This window comes from Castor canadensis, chromosome 4 (assembly GCF_047511655.1).
Source record: "Castor canadensis chromosome 4, mCasCan1.hap1v2, whole genome shotgun sequence".
Taxonomy (NCBI): domain Eukaryota; kingdom Metazoa; phylum Chordata; class Mammalia; order Rodentia; family Castoridae; genus Castor; species Castor canadensis.
Window position 1 is genome coordinate 165,945,753 of NC_133389.1, and position 17,762 is coordinate 165,963,514.

The 17,762-nt window shown below is 51.0% G+C and overlaps 1 protein-coding gene across 13 annotated transcripts in view; it reads right to left on the reverse strand.

Moving 5' to 3' along the window:
- Tns1 (tensin 1) overlaps nt 1-17,762 on the reverse strand; it is a 212,877-nt gene that overhangs the window by 26,716 nt on the left and 168,399 nt on the right. For 8 of the 13 annotated variants that reach the window (XM_074071683.1, XM_074071685.1, XM_074071687.1 and 5 more), the window contains 7 exons: nt 11,509-11,595; nt 10,091-10,216; nt 8,258-8,296; nt 6,340-6,536; nt 5,323-5,398; nt 1,557-1,649; nt 229-267 (listed from right to left, as the gene is read on the reverse strand). In XM_074071683.1, the coding sequence (XP_073927784.1) occupies nt 229-267; nt 1,557-1,649; nt 5,323-5,398; nt 6,340-6,536; nt 8,258-8,296; nt 10,091-10,216; nt 11,509-11,595 (657 nt within the window). The remainder of the gene's footprint in view (nt 1-228; nt 268-1,556; nt 1,650-5,322; nt 5,399-6,339; nt 6,537-8,257; nt 8,297-10,090; nt 10,217-11,508; nt 11,596-17,762) is intronic. The other 5 variants (XM_074071696.1, XM_074071688.1, XM_074071690.1 and 2 more) reach the window with 3 other exon arrangements.

Consider the following 17,762-nt stretch of genomic DNA (forward strand, 5'->3'; position numbering starts at 1 on the left):
GCTGTGCCTGATCTGGTGCCCAGTGGCTACAAACTCCCCAGGCAGCATTCAGGTGGCACCCAGGGTGGCATCTCATCGCCAGGAGGTGGGAACAAGAAGGCTATGTGCCTGGTTATTTGAGTCCAGGTTAGAAGAAAGCTGCCTGGATCAAGCTTTGTCAAGCTCTGCGTGAAAAGCCATTCCCAGACCAAGAGTGCAGACAGCAGCCAACCAACAAGCTGCACTTACCTTCTGGAAGTTTAATCACCTCCTTCCCCTCATCTTCCTCTGAGGAGGAGGAGAAAAAAGGTAGGGGAAGGAGAGGCAGGGAAGAGGGGCAGGTGATGAAGATGAAGGAAAGAGAAAGAGAAAAAGAGAGAGACTGGTTAACAGGGATGAATTCTAAGAAAAGAGAAGCAGGAATGCTGAGGCAAGGAAGAAGAGCCCCAAGGGGAGAGCTGAGGTCAGCCCCACACAGGACTCTGGAGGTTAGGGCACAGTTTGGGCTCTTGGGAGCCTGTCCCTCTCACAGCTGTGACCAGGGCTAGAATGGGTCACATCTGGAGCAGCAGGTGCTGGCTGGTGAGAGGCAGCCCCAGCCCCTTCACCTCCCTGGTGGCCCAGTGCCCCTGGCCATGCTGTCACCTCCCAAGTGGGAAGCTGTGCCCCAGTCAGCCTCTGCATGGGTTACAAACACATTCCAGTGCCTTTCTACCTGGGTGGATCAGTCTCTTGGTGACTAAGGAGAAAAGGTAAAGTTGATCCCAAGAGCCCAGCTCAGCCCTAATGCCAGTCATTTTCTAGTAGTCATTTTCCAGGCTCAATTGGCTCCAAATCACCATGAAAAGCCCAGGCCCCCACTGTCCCCCTCCTGGGAAATAGGAAGGGGAGGTGGGAGGTGTGAACCCAGCAGCCACCCCCCTGGAGAGGTCTCATGCACAGACAGGCCCAAGGCTCTGGCCACCACTCCATAATCAGGGCAGGCTGTTTGACCCAGGAAGGCCCCAGGGTCCAAGTCACATCCTCAGCAGTAGGTTCAAGCGCTGGTAATGTCAGGGATGTAGACAAGGGGACAAGCAGAGGCTACCTGGGGATGGCAAGGACCTTGAACAGGCAGCACAGACCCAGGCCTGAAGGTGAGAGGGATGGTGAGGTAGCAGAAAGTGGTGGCTACACCTGAGCGACAGGTTTCCCAGAAAGGGTTTTATGGGCCCAAAGAGGCAGACAAAGGCAACCAGACGCCAGGGATCTATATGTGCACATATACACAAGTGCCTGAACCCTGCGGGGAGATGGGAGTGGGAACGGACAGGCTTCTAGCCAACAGCAGACTGACTCCAAGGAAACTCAAAGCAGGCCTCAAATCCCCAAGGCCACAGAGGTAACACTAAGCAGGAAGGCTGCAAAGTGATGTCACCCTAGCCCTGGCACAGAGCCTCCCAGGCCTGGCTACTATCTCATCTCCAGGAGCGTCCTGAGACCTCTGCCCTGAGCGCAATCTGATCAGACCCCTGCCCAGGCTACAAGGTCCTCCTCCCTGGCCTCCCTCACCACCTCCCTTCCAGCCAGCGACTCACCACCTGTGGGGTGTAGCAGGATGTCCGCTGGGTTGTGGGGTTTCAGGCCCAGAGCAGACAGGGGTGTCTTGGCCAGACCTGGAGGGGAGCGTACTGTTTGGAAAGAAGAGGAGAGACATCAGGAATGAAGGGGCAGCTGTGGGAGCCAGACAAGTCACAGTGACAGCCACCAGGAGGGAGGGTATTGGTGGGCCTGGGTAACCCAGGAGCCAGCCCCAGCTGCTCTGGCTCTACTCCTTTCCCTGCCTCTGTGTTTCTCCACATTCCAGCAACTTAAAGGACAAAGGAAAAGAGTCAAGAAACAAGGCCCTTGTCCTGGCCCTGTCCCCAACCTTGAGAGAACCATTTCTACCCCAGGACCTTAGCTTCTTTCTATAGTCCCTTGATATCACCACAGTTCACAACACATACGCAGGCTTCTTCAGCTGTCTCTGCCCTTCTCTAGAATGTTCTCTCTCTTCCTTCCTGTTTTCTCTCCCCCAAACACACACGCACACACACACACACACACACACACACACACACACACACTCTTTGTAAACCATGTACATGGAGGGACAAGCAAAAATGGAGTCTCAAGATGATATGTGCTGAAAAGGACAAAGGGAGGAGACAGAGGTCACAGTCTGGGACTCCTGACCAGTCATGAGGCTCAGAACAGCCCTCTGCTGCATGTGTCCCTCACAAATTGCAATAGGAGAGACCTTCTCAGGGTAGGACTCTGTACCCCAAGTCTCAATGCTCTGGGAGAAGGGAAAGCCCACACACTCCTCCACCAAGGCACCAGCTTCCTGCACAAAGCCCAAGCTCATCCTGAGCTGCCCATCTGGGTTACAAGTGTCACATAACACTCAAGGTCAGAAAGGGCTGTGAGCCTTTTCCCATCAGCCAAGGACTCTGAGCCAAGCTGCCAGGTGGTTTTATGGCCAGTCACGAGATGTCTGCTACCTTGTCTCCTAACATAGCTCAGAGGAGAAGTAAAGAAATGTGCTCTGTTTCTCCTACCAAGTCTCCCAGGAGCCTGCACAGGTCACCTCCCCAGGACATCCCTGCTGCCCAGTGGCCTCAACAGACCAGCCATGCATGACCTTTGGAAGCCCAGGACCAAACACAGTTCCACGACCCTCCCTAGGCCTTGTGCTTTTCCCAGAGAGACCTAAAAGAAATGAACAGAAACAGGAAAGTACTATCACTTAATCCATGCAGCATGAACAACTTATGTGTGCACACCCACACAAGGGAGCAGGGCGACATCACAGAGACAAGATGGGGGCCTGCTTCTGCACTCCACCTCACTCTGTCTTGAGATAGCCAAGGATAAATATAGCATAGAGGAAAAATGGGTACAAACACACAGTTCCAGGTGCTGGGTAAGTCTAGGTCTTTTCTCCTCTCTCCACACTGTCTCCCCATTGCCTAACATGGCTTCTTGCTCATAGACACTCCTCAAGCTCTTAGTAGTATTTGTCAAATGGAACACCCAGCTGAATGGCATAATTTGGAAGGAATGAGCCCAGCCTCAAACTGCTGTTCATGGTAGAACCATGAAGCAGCTCCAGCCCACCAGTCTGCATATGTGCTCTCTGGTCAGCAGAGGGCAGGGACCCATGAGAGAAGCAGAAGGTCATGGGAGAGACCAAACAGTGGGAGGTTTCTCTCAGTTTTCTCTCCACTCCTTTCTGTCCTCCCAGGCTCAGCATGGCCTTTCTGCTGAGGCAGGAGTGGGTAGCGCTGAAGCTAGGCAGCCTTTTCCTTCCTGAAAGAAAAATTCTTGCATTTCTCTGCCTTCCATCCTCTCTCCCCAGCCCTATGGTTTTGTGAAATCTCTGACTTATCCTTGTCCCCAAAGCACTCATGACTAGCCAAAGCAAAGGAGAAAGAAGGGCAGAACACAATTCTAGTACAATCCAAATGGCTTCCATCCCACACAGGGTGGGGAGCAGGGGGCATCCAACCCTTGGGGTTTGGGACCTGATAGTGAATGGAAGCAATAGTGAAAGTAGAAGGTTTAGGCCTCCGAGACAGATGCCATTTGAGTCACAAAAGGCTACACTGCTGGCTCCTGAGTAGATTATTCTAGGCCTGAAGTTGCTTTAGGTCCAATATGGCAGCCATCGCTCCAACATGGCTACTGAGCACTTGTGGTTGACCACTCTGAACTGAGATGTGCCGCAAATACACAGCAGAATTCAAATAGTATGCAAAAAGAACACAAAATCTTTTTTTGTTGTTTATTTAGTTATTTTTGACAGCCTATTCTAGTCTTAAATCTGCAATCTTCCTGCCTCATCCTCCAGAATGCTGGGATTATAGGTATATGCCACCATGCAAGGCTCATTTTTTTATATTAATAAAATACTAATAACTCAATAGTATAGATTAGAGTTAAATGAAACATTAATGTCATTGGTATCTTTTACATTTTTTTAAAAAAACATTGTAATACATCCCATATTATCTAAGTATTTTTAGATTTGTTTACCAATTGAAATGATAATATTTCAGCTTTAATAAAAATCTGGTTTTTTTTTTCTGGTCCTAGAGATTGAACTCAATGCTTGAGCCATACCCCTAGTCTTTTGCTTTTAAGTTTGTTTTTTGGACAGGCTCTGGAGCTTTTGCCCAGGATGGTCCTGGACAGAGATTATCCTACTTCTGGCTCCTGAGTAGCTGGGATTATAGGTGTGTACCACCATGTCCAGAATACTATTATTGTTGTTATTGTTATTTTGTGGTGTTGAGAATTGGACCCAGGGCCTTAGGTACGCCAGGCAATCGCTCTACAACCTGAGCTACACCTACAGGTCTTTTGTTTGTATTTTGTTTTTGAAATAGGGTCTCACTAACTTTGCCTGGGCTGGCTTTGAACTTGCCTTCTGCCTGCAAGTAGCATGCTCTACCACACCAGGCTTAATAAAAATATTACTAAAATTTGACCAGTTTCCTGTCATGTTTTCAAGGTGACTACTAGAGAATGCTAAATTACAAAGGCACTCTTATTCTATATCCACCAGCCAGCAAGGGTCATGACTTCTAGAGGCTGCTGATCTGTCACAACTTCAGCCTCCTGTGTGCCCAGACAACAGTCCACCCAAGTTCTGTTGGCATACAAGCCATGTACTATTGCTACCTTCCAGCCCCATGGGGGAGAGCCAGACTCCAGGAAGATGCACAGCTAGCTCCAGTTCGCCCTTCCTCACCCACCTCTCCTGTCACAATTGGGGCTAAGCCCAACCAACCTGATCCTTGAGCGTCACCAGGCTCTACTTCCAAGGATGGCTGAGATGGGGACTCTGCCAGTCTGAGAGCCCCAGTCCTTTATTTCCTCAGTAAAAACTACATAGTTTGTCTAAAATGAAAGAGGCACCTGGATACAGATTGAAGGGGATTAGAAGCAAGGGCAAAATCAAGTCACAGAGAGTCGCCTTAGGGGATCTATTGAGTGTAGAATCTGAAAAAGACTAGAACTAGGAAGCTCCAGAATGGAACAGCCCAGACCCCACAATCAGCCTGGAGTCTCAGAGTGGGATTGCCTCATACTTACATGTGTGAGAGTGGATGACAGAGAACACAGCAAGCACAACAGAAGAAAAGAAGTAGGGATGGGGTGGGATGAGCCACAGAAGTGAGAAGCAGCAAATTCTAGTCCTGCTCAACACATTCCCTCCATGCCACCCACACAGTAGGGACACTGACATAGGCCAAGATTGAAATGAGCTGAAGCAGACAGGGACATGGGAAAACAGATGTAGCAAGGAGTCCTTACCCCCACTGGGCGGTGGGCTGCTTGGGGAGGTTCCCTCCATCTCCTCGAAGGCCTCCTTGTAGCTGTGTAGATGGGGCTGCAGGAGAACAAATGAGGGGAAAGGGAAGGCCTGAAAAGGAGGTTCCCTCCAGAAGACCTTGAGAAGAGCAAGTGTACAGCCCACAAATTCCCTCTCCAGCCTGACTCTCCACCGATGCCCAGGTAAACCCAGAGGTCAAAGGGAGACGCTGGCCACTCACGGCCCCCACAGCTCCTTGTAGTTGGAACAGTAGGGGAGTGGCCACTTGCAAGGCCACATTCAAGCACAGGCCAAATTCGGGAACACCTGCTTTGGAAATATTTCAGAACAGGGCCACGGAGAAGGGGATGGGAATGGGGGACTTGGGTCCTGCTAGAAGGCAAAAGAGGAACAACAGCGAGTACTCCAGACTACTACCGAGCCTGGACGTTACAGGGTAGCTCAGAATCTCCCAACGTAGCCATGGATCACCTGCATCAGAATCTTCCAGGCTGCAGGCTGCACACTTAAAATGCTGGAATCTCTGCAGGTGGATTTGGGAATCCAGTTTTAAACAACTCTGCAGTGGTTCTTCTGCACACTGAAGTTGGAGACCCCATGCCTTTAACTACCAAAATGTCTCAGGAATGCAAACATTTGAGCATCTCCCAAGAAAGGACTCAAACATATTCTTGTCAGTCTATCTGACCTCTTGGACTTTTGAGATTGAGATCACCTATGTCGGCCCTGGGTCCTTATCACCCTCCTAAAGGGCTCTCTTTAGGAATCCACACAGAAGTTTCATTCTCAGTGTCATATAAGAAGTGGGGGGCATAAAAGCCAATGAAGAAAAGAAGTGGGCTCCAGATTCCACAGGCCAGAGAAGGGACCTTAGGTGAAGACACAGAGAGGGATAAATCACTGATTTACTAACAGTGCCAAGCTGACCACTAGATTCCTGGAGAGGTACAGTGGGTTCCACTACCCTCTTGGCCCCAAAACACAGATCAAGGACTCACCTCTTTAGGGCGCCCTCCAGGATTGAGGGCGATGGTAAGAGCCAGCTCAGGGGACACACACTGGACAGGGGAGCGGACCCCGGGGCTACGGGGGGATGTGGCTTCAGGAGACTGGTTCTCATACTGTCCATCGCAGGCTGCCCGCTTCCGGAGTGGGGCTGGGGGCTCTGCAGGCTGCCTCTCACGAGCCTGCACCCCTGGGAGGAATGGCAGGGCATGGAGGGCAATGAGCACATTATTTGAGAAATGAGCAATCCTGCCTAATCCTCTCTCCCGCTCCCCAGAGAAGGCAGGGCCTCTTAATACAGGGGTGGAGCAGAAGCTGGCCTGCTTCCCCTTAGTACCTCCCCCAGCCTTCCTGGGCCCAACTCTGCTCACACCCTAGGCTTTTTCCACAGAGTGTTTGGATTGGGCTCAGCCTTCAGTAGGAATCTCCACTCCACATAAGGTTGGGACCAAGAGCACAAAGGATTGATACAAGAAACAGATGTTAGCTTCTTCCAGGCCCTGGAGGCAGAGGGCCAGAGCTTCCAGACAAGGGAGGGGAGGCAAGGAAGAGAGGGTCTCCAAGGCAACTGCATCAACCAACAAGCAACATAGAGCCCATAGGGAAGAGCTTTTGGAAAGGGCTAAATTGCATCATCTTGCAAATGATGCTTCCAAGGAAAGACAAAGAAATGACCAAGTGTTGCTCTGGCATCCTCTGTCCCCACTGGCCTGCTCTAGGATTCTCCAAACTTTATTCAACTTCCAAACCTCTTGCCAACTTCCCTTATACCTGTTCCTTAGCTATGCATCCCCTCTTCTCACCCCAAGATGGATGAAGCCCCCAACCTGGCCCACCCTGCTGAAGGGCAGGCAAAGAGAAGTCATGTGCTCCATCTGCCTGTCTGTATTTCCCATCCCAGTCCCATTGCACAGGCTGGGCACATTGTCAGCCTCACCCTCCTCCCTCTCCACTCCCGCTTTCCACAGCTGGGCGAAGGCACAGAATCCATTGCCTCACTGAATTGGATCCAGAATCCTAGAAAACTTACTCCTCAGGTCTCAAAAACCAAGACCCCGCCTAAGGGTGGGACCCAAGACCTGATTATCTTCTGGAGATTCTTCACCGTATCTTCACCACTAGAACTAACCAAAGGTCCTAGGACCCTGAACACACATCTCGAACATATGGGAATGTGTACATGTACGTGTACACAGATGTGCCTAGGCTGCTGGCACCTAGGAACGTGCTGGAGCAGCCAGAAAGGACTCATCCTCATGCAGCCTAAACCGTCTTCCCATTTACAATGGGTCTGCATGTCCCAGCAGGGCCCAGAACTCCCAAACTGGCCCTACAATGGTTGCCATGACCGGCACCAGCTGGGAAGCCTTCAAGCTTGTCATGAACAGCAGCCTGCTGGCCCCCAAGTCCATGGGCAGATACTCTTCAACTCCCACATGCAGTTCCTGTGACTCATACTCATACGTTCCCTGGATCAGGGCTCTGAGTGCCTGTCAGAGAGCAGCAGGACTGGCACAGCAGATGCATACTTAAATACAGAAGGTGTCTGGGGGTGTTTGGGATCCCCACTTTGGGCAGGTACTCAGAGGCAGCATTGCCTGCCAGCTCAACAGTGACTGCCACTCACAAACTGCTTTGCTTAAAGCAAATAAGCCCCTAACTTCAGAGTGCCCTTATTTTCAGAAAGAAAAATAGTGGTTACATGAGTCCCAACCAGGCGCTGTGAGAAGCATCCACCTGGAGGGGGAGGAAGGCATGGCTTTGGAAGAGCTAAGCCTTGCTGGTCTTCTCCAGCAATTCCAGGCTCCCAGGCCCCTGAAGAGCAGCTAGGCCAGCATCTCTGCCAGGCCTTGGAGAAGGATCCCCTGGCTTCAGTCATGCTTCTTTCTCCTTCCTCCAAACAATCCTTACCCCATATGGGCCTCCCAGGAAGCACTGCTGGCTTCAGTCCTGGCAGAAACATTAGAGAGAAACAGACACAGCCATTGATTTTCTAATAATATCATGACAAAAGAGGTCCGTTGGAGAAGGGCTCTGGGGTGCGGAGTTGAGTGTAGTCCCCAAAAGTGAAGGAAACACTTTTTAGGGATGGTTGTAGTTCCGGCCTTGCCTACCCAGGCAGGAAGCCTCTTTTCTGGCAGATCTCTTTGCCTTGTCAGGGTGGCGAGTTCCTCTACTGTGGATCTGATGTCTGCCCTTGGAAGAAGGATCTGTTTTCTATCAGAGGCTCTGAGTCTCCCAGAGGAAGAGAATGTCCTCCTACCTGGCCAGAATGACCTCTAGGCTCAAAGGCCACAGAAGATTGTGAAAGTTGGGACCTAAAGTGGTACTGAAAACCGGGTTCATCAACAGGTAGAGGACTCCTGAGAGAAATCTTGCCTCTCAGTTACCCTCCCCATTATCCCCAAGCTGACACATGTTCTGAGCATGTTCTAACCAGACAGGGGACAGGGCCAAAAGATCTCCAAATAGCCAGGGAGATGAAGGAGAGAGTCCCTCTTGCAGAAGGGGGAAGACCCCACATTCCACTCCCATGGACCAGCCCCTGCCCCCACTGGGTGCCCCATGGCACCAGTGGCCAGTCAAAGCCACTCACATTCTTTGAACACAGTGTCCCACTGTTGTCCCCCCTGGCAAGTCCATAGCTGCCCTGGAGTGCCTGGAGAGCCCTGTTCCCTCTCTCTCTCTCATCTCTGTCTAGGGGAGGGGAGCCAGGCATGGCAGAGAGAAGAGAAGAGAGCCCCATTGTTCATCAGTCAAGCTGGGATGTCTGGATACAAGCTGACAGCCAGTGTCCAAGAGAGAACACCCCCACATGTCCCAGAAACTGAATGATAACAAAAATAGGCCTGCTCCCCACTGCTGCCCTCTACCCGGGACTGTCTCAGTCCCTGCCCCATTCCCTTTCAGGGTCTCTGTCTCCTACACATACATAGGCAGTGGCAGGTGCACACTCACACAAACACACATGCACACACCGTAGCCTTGCCCCACCCAACAGGGTGGCAGGACACTGAGATGTTGGGATCCCAGGAGGGGATCCTAGGTCAGCCCCTAGTGACCCCTGCAGGAGACCAGGGTGGCAGAGAAAGCTGTCGAAGAAAGGAGGAAAGAGAAGACAGGGACTCTGGAAGGTTCTTCCAGCCAGGCTGGCAAGTCCTGCCCTCTACCCCAGGAGACCGAAGAGCAGGAAGCCCTAGGGTAGGAAGGTGGCCTTCAGAAGCATGCCACCCTACAGCCAGAGAGCCTGTATCATTCTCCAAGGGCTGCCTCACATCCAGCACCCCGTGAAAACATAGTCACTTTAACCAAAGAACCACAACACAGGCCCTAGACCTAAGGAACAGCTAGCTCTTTGCCCAGGGAGCCCTCACTGTGCCACCAGGATGGCACTGTGCCCAGGGGAACAGCTCTCTCTGCCCAAGGCTTCCCTAATAGAGCTGGATATGAGACAACTGATCTCCACCTAACACACACACACACACACACACACACCCCACCCACTCTCACACACACCTTATACTCACACCACACACACATCATCATCCACCACACACATACAAACACACCATCCCTCAATTATGTACATACCCTGTAATTCTGGGAGCAAAGCCCTGACATACATCACTACATGCACTTTGGCAAAGCACCACCACCCTGCCCCTGAGTCACGTGGACAAATACCCTGATTCCATCACAGCCCCCCACCATGACCCTCATAGTGGCCGCAAAACCCCCACAGACCCAGCTCTTCTTTCCAGTCTTCTGATTTCCAAAAGACTGGATTGCTCAGCTCCAGGTGGCAGGGCTGGGTGTCCAACTGCATGCCCGGGCTCCAGAAGTGAGGGGATCCAGGAAGAAGGCCACCTGCTGGGCCAGGGCACCAGAAAGCCACATGGCGATCACACTAGCAGCCCCAGGGCAAGCCATGCCAGCTCCCCTTGGGACAGGCCCCTAACCCCACACCCTGCCCAAACTCCAGGCCCCAATGAACACTACACTCCCCACCACGGGGCCAAGATAAGTGCAAAAGGAGAGTAGAGGAGAAGGAGGACAGTCTGCCTGAGCCATCTCCTGGTTATCCATGGATGGGACAAAAAAAAAGCCCAGAGGGCACAAGGTACTGCCACTGGGGGTCCACAGTTCCCACCACCCCTCAGCTTTTTCCTGAAGCTGTTCAAGACCTTGAAAGTGATCAACCTGAGTGCACTGTCTCCTTCCTGACAGTGGTCTCCAGGCTTGGAGATGCAGGGAAAGGACAGGGTGATTTTCTCCCTGGTCTAAGATGCTAGGGTCCCATATGTGCAAGAGTCAGGGGTAGACATCAGTGGATGACATCACCCTTAAATGAAGTAACAGGACCCCAGTGCACAGCCACTACAACCAGGACATGCCAAGACACTAGGCAAAATATGAAAGGGGGGTTGGCATCGCTCCACTTTTCAAGTAGGGGAAAATCAGCCGTAAAGAGTTTAGACACTCGCCAAGGTTACAGCGCAGGTACAGGCAGGGCCAGGACCACAACCCAGGCTTCTGACTCTTGGCCAGGGGTCCTAGGATCAGAGTGGGTCAGAGGGGTACTGTGTCCCCATCATATGCCATGCTTAGGAGTAGACAAAGCACCAGGAGCTGGACTTCCACTCCTTGTCATGTGCCTGGTAGCTCCAGGCAAGGCACAACATGGCTCCTTCTGAGACCTGGCCATGCAGCCCAAACCATCTGCCTGGGGACTGTGAGGAGCCCTCGTTGAGCACCTCACTGCAAAGGCCCATATCCCCATGGGGGACCCTGAAAGTTCATCTCTAGTTACTTCAGACCCTGTTCCCCGCAGGCAAGGCCAAGCTGACAACATGGGGCCTGCATCCATGCAGGGGTGGAGCCTTGGCTCATGCAGAGAGGGAGAGAGGTGTGGAGAGAGGGCGGAGGCAGAGTGGGTAAAGGGAGGGCAATAAGCAAAGTGGGGAGAGGAAAGAAACTGAGAAAGAGATGGAAAGGACAGAAGAAGAAAAGAGATGGGAAAATAGGAGGAAACAGAAAAGAGGAGAGATGGAAGAAGGAGGAAGGCTTGGAAGGAGCAGCACAGGAAGGAGAGGGTGAGAGAAACTGGGAGGTAAACAAGGGCTAAGGGCTACAAAGAGAGAGGGGGAAAGAGAGGAACCAACCAGAGAGGGAGGCAGCTTGGAGCTGGTGGAGAGGAGGGGGCCAGAAGCTGCCACTCTGCGCCAGGCCCTGCAGTTTGGCATTGTAGGCTGCCCACCCATGCCCCAGGGGAGCCGGCAGAAGAGGAGACACCAGGCAAGGAAAGCACCCCACCAATGAACGGCACAGGGGACAGATGGACATGGGCACATGAAGAATACAGAGGACAAGGCATTAAACAAGACAAAACAAAACAAAAACAAAGAGAAAATTAAGATTAGTTGGTGTTCTACTCTGGGTCTGGCTACACACTGGAGGGAGGTGGGAGGGGAGCTGGACTAGAACAGAGGAGAGTTCTAAGGGTTTGCTCCAACAAAGGGCAGGTGGCCCTCCTGTTGGCACTAGGGCAATGTGTCCCCTTGTTTCTAACCCAAGTGGAAGAAGAAGGTGGCAGCCTGGGACCAGGAGACTTCAGTCTTTTTATCCCTCCTTCCCTGCTCCTTACACTCAGTCTGGCCCCCTAGGACCTCCCTTTCTCTCATGTCACCTGCCTCTTCTAAATCCAGGGTGACCCTATTGGCCAAAGCCCAAGGGTCACCCTCCCTATCATCACTTAGCCCCATGTTCTTCAGTTTCACCCACCCCAGTGAACCTCTTCCTTGGAGCCTTTCTTTTTCCACCCAAGCTGCTGGGCAGCACCAGAAAAGGCCTTGAAAAGAACCCATGTGGTTGCACTAGAAGGACCAGCCAAGTTGTCCTGACTCCTAGGCAGCCAGTATCCCCCTTTACCCCTCTGTCCTGGCTCCTGTTCCCCTTTTATTTATTTATTTTTTTGGTGGATCTGGGGTTTGAACTCAGGGCTTTGAGCTTACAAAGCAGGCACTCCAGTACCTTGAGCCACAACTCCAGTCTGTTTTGCTCTGGTTATTTTGGAGATGGGGAAGCATTGAACCCAGTCCTCCCGTTCTCAGCCTCCCAAGTAGCTAGGATTGCAGGCCTGAGCCACCTGCTCCCACTGGTTTCCCCTCTTGAAATGTGGGAGACCCTTGGACGCAGTCTGTGGCATGTCCTTTGCCTATACTCCCCCTGGATTCAATCATGCTGTGCTGTACCTGGCTTGCACCTGCATTCAGTTACGACCTCCCCAAACTCCAGCCTCTCCCTCTTAGATTCCTTAGATGATCCACAGGCACCTCAAACCCAATGTGTCCCAAATTGCCCTCCACCCTCTCAGACAACTCCTCCCAGTTATGACCATCTCAATAATGCCAAGGACCAGCCTTTGTCTTTGCCTTCCCTTTTTCTCTCACAGTCCATGTCTAATCAGCCTATAAATCTTGGCTGCACCTCCAAAATATGTCTACAATCTTCCTCCCATCTCCTCGGCCTCCACCCTGATCAATAGCAACAACCTCCTAACTCATCTCCCTCCTTCCATCCTGGCCACACTGATCCTTTTAGAACAAGCCAAATGATGTCACTCTTTGGACTAAATCCTTTCAGAGGCTTCCCATACCACGCAGAGCAAAACCCAAAGTCCTTAGGATCACCTGTAAGACTGAGTGTAAGCTGGCCTCACTCCCATTACCTCTCTGACCTAATGTTGATCACCGCTCTAGCCACACCAGGCATGCTCCTGCCTCAGAGCCATTGCACTTACTGCTCTGTATGGTATATTCTTTCACTGCCCAAGAAAATCCTCCCTGACAATCCTGTGTAAAGTGCAACACCCAATCACTCTCAACCCCCTCACTGGCACTTCACTGCTTTATCACTATGGCACTTATCAGTCATCTAAAAAATTATATGTCTATTTGCCTATTTATCTAGTGCCCAACTCTGCCATGAGAGCAAAGGTTATCTATTGTTTGCCTAGACAGGCAAGTAGCACAGCCTGCCTTGAACTCGACCCCATATACAGCATGAAATGTAAAAAAGCAGGTTCTCCATTCAAGCTCCAAAAGCTTGACATCAGTATTTCCCTCTATCTTTATCCATCCTTTATACCTTCATGGAAGAGTAGCTCAACTCCTGGTTGAGCCTGATTTACACAGCTATCCCCTTTTACCTAGAGGCAAGGCTTCACTCCATCAATTTTTTTCTTCCTTGTCTATCTTTTCCTTCCTCTTCCATCTTCAACCTCCCCCTCTATGTGTCCTCCACCTACAAACATTCTCATGACTTTACAAACAGTTGCCAGTCTCTTGCTCCCCTCTTTAACTACAATTCTCTCCCCTTTTATCATAGAACCACTCCAAAGAGTACTTGGCAAGCTGTCTTCACTCCCTTTCCACTCACTCTTCAATCCCTCACAGTCTGGTTTCTGTCACCAGCACTCTGAAAATATGCCTTTGAAAATCCCTGGGCCACCTAATTGGCCAGGCCAATGGATTTCTCTCTTTATGATCTCCCCAGAGTGACACTGTCAACCCCCACCCCTCCTCCTTGAAACCCTTCAATCCCTTGACTTTTGATGACACACTATCCTAGTCACTGTCACCACCCTGAACATTCATTCACACATCCCTTCTGGTCTCCACTTTTCCTCTCAGGGCCATTACCTCCTAAATTCTCTCTCCATGCCTTCTGACACAGAGATTTCGCCCATGGTCAGAATTTAACCTCCACCCTGTGAGAAAGATTTCAAAATCCATAGTTCTTCCCACTCTTTCAAGCTCCAATTCAACACACCCCTAACAGGAGGTTCCCTTGTCGCCTCAGACTCTATGGAAACTGTGAAGTCATCTTGTGTCACAGCTCCTTCTCCTCCTCACCCACTGGGCTAAGTGTTAATGGGACTCCCCATTCTCCTATTCACAGAACCTGGGATCATCTTCCATGTCTCCCTCTCCCTGACCCAGTGGATTCCCCACAGTATTCGTGGCATCCTCTCATCTTTTCCACATGCATGGTCAACACCCTAATTCAGAGCCCCATCACCAAGGCTATCTAATAAGCTCCTAGCATCTCCTGGAAGTCACTCCCATGCTGCATCCTTCCTGCCCAGACCCACCAGGCACATCTTCCAAAACCACAGCCCTGACCATGACACACTCTCCTGACTAAACCACCTAATGGCTTCCTCCATTGCTGCAAGGTAAAACTCAGACTGTTACTTAAGACCATCCGAGATGGCCCCTGGTGGCCCTTCCTAAGTCATGTCTCTCTCTCTCTCTCTCTCTCTCTCTCTCTCTCTCTCTCTTTCCTGCTCCATCCACTCATTGCTCTGCAAACATGTCCCATGCTTTCCTGTCCTCATGATGGCCCTGCTGTGAACAGGGACCTCACCCACTTTCAAAACCTAGGCTTGGTTTCAACCCATACCCTACCCAACACCCCCTAACCTCTAGCCAACAGTGACCTCTCTACTTCTCTTGTGGAACATTCTTCACCCCTGTTATCATAAATAGCTTTATCTTTTCTGTTGGTGGTGATTTTGCTTTGTTTGTTTGTTTGTTTGTGGTGCCAGGGATGAAACCCAGAGCCTTACGCATGCTAAGCAAGCACTCTTACCACTGAGCTACCTCCCCAGCCCAAGACTTCATCTGAAAATTCATTCTTCCTCCACTCCTAAACCCTATACTCCTTAAGATCAACATCTCACTTCCAACATGCACTGAAACCTCCACATGTACAGGCATCCAATATCAATCTAATCGTACAATCAGGAACATAAGACATTTGGGCAGGGGGTGCTCCCCAACTCGGCCTCTTATTTCTTTCTCTTCTCATTGTACTGGCTGGAACATCGAAGACAATGTTAGATGACAGTGGTGATACTAGACATCCTTATTTTGCCCCATTCCTAACCGTGATATACACTATAGGTTTCTAGTACCTACTCTTTTGCAAATTAAGAAAATTCTTTCTGTGTTCTGAGATATAAACTGAAATAGGACATGATGGATGCCTGGTTCAAAGTGGAATGAACCAGAGACAAAGTAATGAAGAATGGAGGCCAACCAAGGAGGAAAAAGAAGACCTAAGGGGTAAAAGCCAGGAGAAGCCAGTCACATTCATGGCCACCTGAGGCTTCCCCTCAAACCTGGGCTTTCCAGGTTACTCGTATGGACGCTCATGTTTCTGCTTCTTTCAGCAGAATGTAGAATGAGCAGAGAGAGGCAGTGCTTGAAGTCTTTCCTTCCTTGCTTCCAGAATGTTCTACACAGTGCTTCTGCCCATATGCCTTTGCCTACATAAACACTGCAGACCCCCTGAAGGGGTCCTAATGAAATTGTGCAGTCAGAACCCACAGACATAAGAAATTCTGTTCATGGCAGGGCATGGACCAAAGAGGAAACTTCATAGCCCTGGGCATCAGCTATAGCTGTGCTCTCTATACATCTCATCCCTTCTCCTGCCTGAGCCTCCCACAGTTGATAGAGATGGTAACAGGGTTTGGGGGTACTGTGCCAAAAATTTCCTTCTCTCCCATGACTTCACGGCAGCCAAAACCTGAGAGCCTACAGAACCAGGAAGTTTACTGTGAAGATCTCAGAAGCTGGGAGGAGAGAAGAGGCTGAAGGGACAGCCACTAAAAATGGCTGTCCTCAGGACCATTAGCGTATGGCTTCCTCTTGAGTAAGCCTTAAGAGAGTAAAAGGCAGGGTTCTGGTAAGGGGAAGATGAATTCTGCCCCGACTTCCAGTAAGTCCCCAGGATCCTGCTCATAATTAGGCCTAGAGTATGCCTGTTCTTCAGCACCCAGCCTCAACTCTGTAAACACTGGGAGGGAAGTTGGGTGGTCCCTTTCCTCTCCCCTCAATAAAACCAAGAGGAAAAGGGCTTCCGCTGACAAAGCAGCCAGGGAGGTGTCCTTACATCAGAGGCCCATATGTGGGGGGAGGTAGAAGTCAAAACCCCATCTGGACCACCCCATGGAGCACTTCACCCCTAGAGTTCCAGATCTGTTCCTCCTGTCTTAATGCTCAGGTAAAGCAATCCAGGAGGCAAGGCCCTGACTGCCACCTTCCATGGTGTCAGTGATTCCACTACTGCAAGCTACCAAGTGGAACTGGGGGTTCCCCACTTGGAAATGCAGGAGCACGATGCTCATGACCACACCCCCCAGTCTCGGGCCAAACCCCAGAGCCAGCTGGCCTTCCCTGACTCAACTGCTTCCCCAAACCTGTGGTCCATCCCCAGAGAGGGCACCTCCCTCCCTCCCTGCAGCTGGCATGGTGACTCAGCTTCCCCTAAATTTAGGAAAAGGGTGGAGGGCAGAGCCAGCTGACCAGCATCTTCTTCTGCCAAGCTCCCATCACCCTGTCAGCTGAGGGGTGGGGCACAATGTCCACCATATGCTCAGTCTCTGGGTCTCCCCTTCCTGGGCTTCACCTCACAATGAAATAAACCAAGAGGACCTCCCACCCAGTTTGGCTGCCCCATGCAATATTCAGAGTGAGACCAATGGGAAGAGAAGAAAGCCCCAGGATAGTTCCTTTCAACTGCTGTTTTGCCTTTTTCTCCTCGATAGGTTTTTCTGGCTGTCCCCCACTCTCCTCTGTCTCCACCTGTCTTTCTGGGTTTCTCAGGTAAGAAAAGGAGCTTAGTTTCCCATGCACAGCTGGTCCACACAAGGACTAATAGGTCATGTGACCAACAAGAGTGACCCTGGCCTCCCAACAAAGACAAAATCCTGAAAGGCCCTCCCAGGGTGAACACTAGACAGATCCAAAAGGCTCCAGGATACCCTCTCAGGTCTCACTGTGACTTCTGGGAAGGTCTAAGAGGGAACCCAGTTCCATGGAAGGCTCTCCCCAGCCTTCTCTTCACTTGCTGCAAGGACCTGAAGTCTGAGGACAGTGAGCATGGCATGCAGTCGCTTAGAAAGTCTGTACTCTAGCCCCACCCAAAGTCACCACCTCCAGGAAGCTTTCTCTGATTGCCTTAGGTCGTAAGCTTTGCTTTCTAGGCTCTGGGGTCTTGGTCTCACTTCTGTCATAGCACACATTGCATTCTGTTAGAATGATCTAACAGATCTAACCTGTCCCCTAACTAGATTGTAAACTCTCTGAGGGCAGGAACTGAGAGATATTGATTTTTGAATCTCAGTGCCTGGCTTGGCTCTAAGATAGATAATGAATTCAGTAAGGGACCGCTGGGCATGCACTCCTGAGACCTCTTCCCCAGGCTAGAATAGCGCTACTGAGGGCTCACCTCTGTGCCTGCACACAATGCTGACCCCCACCCCAACACACACACACTGCAGGATCACTGAGTCAAAAGAAGAAAGGGGTAGGGGTAAGGAGAGGATGCCAGCTCTCATGGTTCCCAA